General features: G+C 44.2%; 1 protein-coding gene across 1 annotated transcript in view; it reads left to right on the forward strand.

The window, feature by feature from the left end:
• Positions 1–3,744, forward strand: part of LOC107297662 (BPI fold-containing family B member 4-like) — a gene marked incomplete at its 3' end in the record, with an annotated part of 30,625 nt that extends 26,881 nt beyond the window's left edge. Inside the window, exons 18-21 of the mRNA XM_015827022.1 lie at positions 14–184; positions 905–972; positions 1,839–1,881; positions 3,681–3,744. Coding sequence (XP_015682508.1) covers positions 14–184; positions 905–972; positions 1,839–1,881; positions 3,681–3,744 — 346 coding nt within the window. The remainder of the gene's footprint in view (positions 1–13; positions 185–904; positions 973–1,838; positions 1,882–3,680) is intronic.
• Positions 3,745–4,272: the final 528 nt, after the last annotated feature.

Below are 4,272 nucleotides of genomic sequence, written 5' to 3' on the forward strand. Positions count from 1 at the left end.
GGGTGACCCACAGATCTTCCAGAAGTTCCCTGAGCCTCGGCCCCTCCTGCTGAAGGTATCGGTCCCCGAGGCTCCAACCGTGAAGCTCCAGAAGGACATGGGCTTGATTAAACTTCAAGCCGCTTCAGAAATCTTGGCCGTGGAGCCCGATGGCACTGAGAAGTCTCTCTGCATCCTGAGCATTGTGAGTATGAAGGCTGTGACATTCCGCAAACCATCATTCCTCAAAGTTCCTTTTGCTTGATAACATGGGAGCAAGGTGGCAAGCCGAAATTTCACCCAGGACCGTAAAAAGACTCTGTCAGGGTAATGATTTAACCAGCCGATGTAATGTAAGGTGGATGATGCAATGATAAGAATGACTCAGCAGGGTCTGTGTCTCTTTAAGAGCCTGAGTATAAAAGGGAAGGCTTTTGCTGGAGTGTCTCTCTCTCTCTCTCTCGTCCGTTTCCTGTTGCAATTGCTGTGTGTTGGAGTTTGCTGCATTACCACGTGTATGTATATTGTTCCTGGTGTATATTGTAGATAGTGTAATATAAACCACCATTTAATATAGGCCGCTGTTTACTGTATTCACTCCTGGGTTATCTCAGGGCAATAAGACTGTTCATGCTCTCACAGACTTGATTGTCTGAGTCATGTTGCAAGTAGTCCTCGAACTTATGACCGCTTGCTTAGTGACTTCTTCAGGTTCCAACGGATCTATTTGGGGAATGCTTATGACCGAGAGTCAAAGGTCCCATGGTCAGCCACCCGCCACATAGTCATGTGACCGTCATCTGGGCACCCGCCAACAGCTAGGGCAAAATTGCCCACTTGAGGGGGAAAAAAACACAATAAAGATGCTTTTTGGAAAAAGCACCTTTGCGATATGGTCAAGATGGGTCCACTTTTGTCTTTCTAGGATGCTTCTTTGCTGGCCAAATTCTCTGTTGAGGACAACAAGCTAAAAATCAGTGCTCAGCTGGACAAGTAAGTCAATTATTATTATTATTATTTCCCATTGTCTATGTCAGAGGTCCCCAACCTATGGGCCGTGGCCCACTACCAGTCCATGGCCTCTTGGGTCACTAAATGTTTCATAAAATCTGCAAATTTCCAATCCCACGGGAGTCCCCGGGCTCCCGATTTGGTAAGCTAGTCCGTTTGAAGTGTTTTGGTTGAAAGACTGTCGCCCTAAAATACACCCACCATTTTGTCCCGTTAAAGATTACACACAAATAGTAACGTTTTAGTAATATGTAAGTGCTTCTCTGCCTCCTTCCCTCTCTCTCTCCCTCCACCTTACTTCCTTCCCCTCCATGTTATTTCCTTCCTTCCTTCCCTCTCTCTATCCTTCCCTTCCTTCGTTTGCTTCCTTCCTTCTCTTTCCTTCTTTCCTTTCCTTTCTTCCTTCCTTCCCTCCTTCCCTCCATGTTATTTCCTTCCTTCTTTCCTTCCATCCATCCTTCCATCCTTCCCTCTCTCTATCCTTCCCTCCCTTCGTTTTCTTCCTCTTTCCTTTCCTTTTTTCCTTCCTTCCTTCCTTCTCTACCCTCCCTCCCTCCTTCCCTTCCTTTGTTTCCTTCCTTCCTTCCTTCCCTCTCTCTCTATCCTCCCTCCTTCCCTTCCTTTCCTTTCCTTTCCTTCCTTCCTTCCCTGCTTCCTTCCTTCCTTCCCACCTTCCCTCTCTCTCTATCCTTCTACCTTTCCTTTCCTTTCCCTTCCTTCCTTCCTTCCTTCTCTCTATCCTCCTTCCCCCTTTCCCTCCCTCTCTTCCTCCCTTTCTCCCAGTCCAACACAGCTCCCCGGTGAGACCCCTCCGTCTTCTCACTCCCCTTCCCTTTTTGTTCCTGCAGGTCTCGGATCAAGCTGGATTCCTCCAACGTTGGAAAATTTGACGTAAGAATAAACTTTGCTTCTTGGCTGGGGAGATGGGAAAGGCAGCGCCTCTTTTGGGTGGATGAAGAGGTCAACGCAACCTTCATCCCCCATGACTTCACGGACAGCTCCGTGGACGTGACCCTGAGGTTGCCCTCTGCCGGGACTTGAAGTCAGGCCATTCTCCTCTGGGCCTTTGGCCAACTCTCAGCTGAAGGGGTCTCCAACAACCCTTGAGTTGGCGAGAAACCCACGCTAGCACAGCACGTTCCGTTGCCCCATCGCCAGTTTAATCACCCTTAAAACTCAATGAGGAAGCTAGATGGACTTTACAACCATTTGTAAAGGAAAACTCAATCATGCCTCAAAGACTCAACATGGACACGCAAATGTGGAATCTTCTCTTCTTGTTGTGCCATATCCGTTATCGGACGTTGGCGATCATGTTGGTGATCCTGTTTTTATTAGCAGCCGCACGAAAAAGTGCTGCTGAGTTTGGTCCAAACCGGTCCCTTAGATTTTGAAGCCACGATGTTCTTCTTCTGCCTGGACTTCTTTTGCCTTCGATCTTTCCCTGGAGGATTAAATGGAGTATGCTGTATTTTTCTGGGTGTCGCATCACATGTCCAAAATATTCTAACTTTCGTTTTTTAATTGTGTTGATGATTTCCCTTGGCTTTCCCAGGCGGCTTATCCCCTCCTCATTTCTGGTCTTGTCAGCCGCTTGTAAATCCACATTTCAAATGCTTCTCGTCTCTTCCGGTGGCCTTCTGTCAGAGACCGACTCTCTACTCCATAGAGCAGGATAGAAAAAATACAGCATCTGACAAGCCTGATTTTCAGTCTTAGGCTTATGTCATGACTGCAGAAGACCTTTTTCATTTTGAAGAATGCTGTTCGATGTGGAATAGGACCTAGCAATGGTCTTATTTCAGCAATGTGTCTTAGAGGTTATGAAGTTTGGAAAAAATTCAGAGAAGAGCACCAGATGGGTGCTCCATCACTGGAGTTTTTTAAAGAAGAAATTGGACAAACATTGGTCTGAGATGGTATAGGGTTTGTTGCCTGAGTAGGGGGTTGGACTAGAAGATCTCCAAGGTCCCTTCCAACTATTCTATTCTATTCTATTCTATTCTATTCTATTCTATTCTATTCTATTCTATTCTATTCTATTCTATTCTATTTCCTATTTTCTATTCTATTCTATTCCCTATTTTCTATTCTATTCTATTCTATTCTATTCTATTCTATTCTATTCTATTCTATTTCCTATTTTCTATTCTATTCTATTCCCTATTTTCTATTCTATTCTATTCTATTCTATTCTATTCTATTCTATTTTACAATCTGTTCTGTTCTATTCTATTATATTCTATTATGTAATTCTATTCTATTCTACTCTACTCTACTATACTCTATTCTGTTCTATTCTATTCTGTTCTATTATGTAATTCTATTCTACTCTACTCTACTCTACTCTACTCTGTTCTGTTCTATTCTATTCTATTCTATTCTATTCTATTCTATTCTATTCTATTCTATTCTATTCTATTATGTAATTCTATTCTACTCTACTCTACTCTACTCTACTCTACTCTACTCTACTCTACTCTACTCTACTCTATTCTATTCTATTCTAAAGGTCAATTTTGGATTCTAAGAATGTTTGCAACCCAGAGTCCTTTCTGCATTCAGTTCAACAACTGCACGGTGGGCTCATGACAGCAAATCAAGGGAAACCTCAATTGTCTCCACACATTCCGCCCCCCCTTGGATGAGTTGAGGGCATTAAAATGTGTTTTTTCCCCTGCTGGACACAGGTGTCCCTGATGGAGGGGCTGGTCGGGAAGATCTTTGAAGTAGCCTTCCTTCCTGCCATGAACGGTAAGAGAATTCCAGAACTTCTTTGAGAGTCTTCAACTCTTGTGTTTCTCAACCTGGACAACTGCCAGAGGTGTGGACTTCAACTCCCAGGATCCTCTGCCACAGCAAATGTTGGCTAGAGAATTCTGGGAGGAGATAGCCCACACCTCTGGAAGCTGCCCAGCTTGGCCAACAGGATTCTGGATACTTTACGGACAATGGAGGGATGATGAGCTGTTGGTGGCTGCCCTTGTTTGCATCAACCTACATGCTAAATGATGAACACAAGAGTCCATCTTGTCTATTCCCCGTGTCTTTGCCTTCTCATTGTCTCACCCAGTGGTGGGATTCAAATAGTTGAACAACCGGTTCTCTGCGTGGATGCCGCTTCCAGAATCCTGTTCTGGGCCTGGGCAACAAAAATTAGTTACTGGTTCTGCCGAAGTGGTGCGGACTGGCTGAATCCCACCACTGGATAGATAGATAGATAGATAGATAGATAGATAGATAGATAGATAGATAGATAGATAGATAGATAGATAGATAGAT

Source organism: Protobothrops mucrosquamatus, unplaced genomic scaffold (assembly GCF_001527695.2).
Source record: "Protobothrops mucrosquamatus isolate PMUCROS unplaced genomic scaffold, P.Mucros_1.0 scaffold3445, whole genome shotgun sequence".
Classification (NCBI taxonomy): Eukaryota; Metazoa; Chordata; class Lepidosauria; order Squamata; family Viperidae; genus Protobothrops; species Protobothrops mucrosquamatus.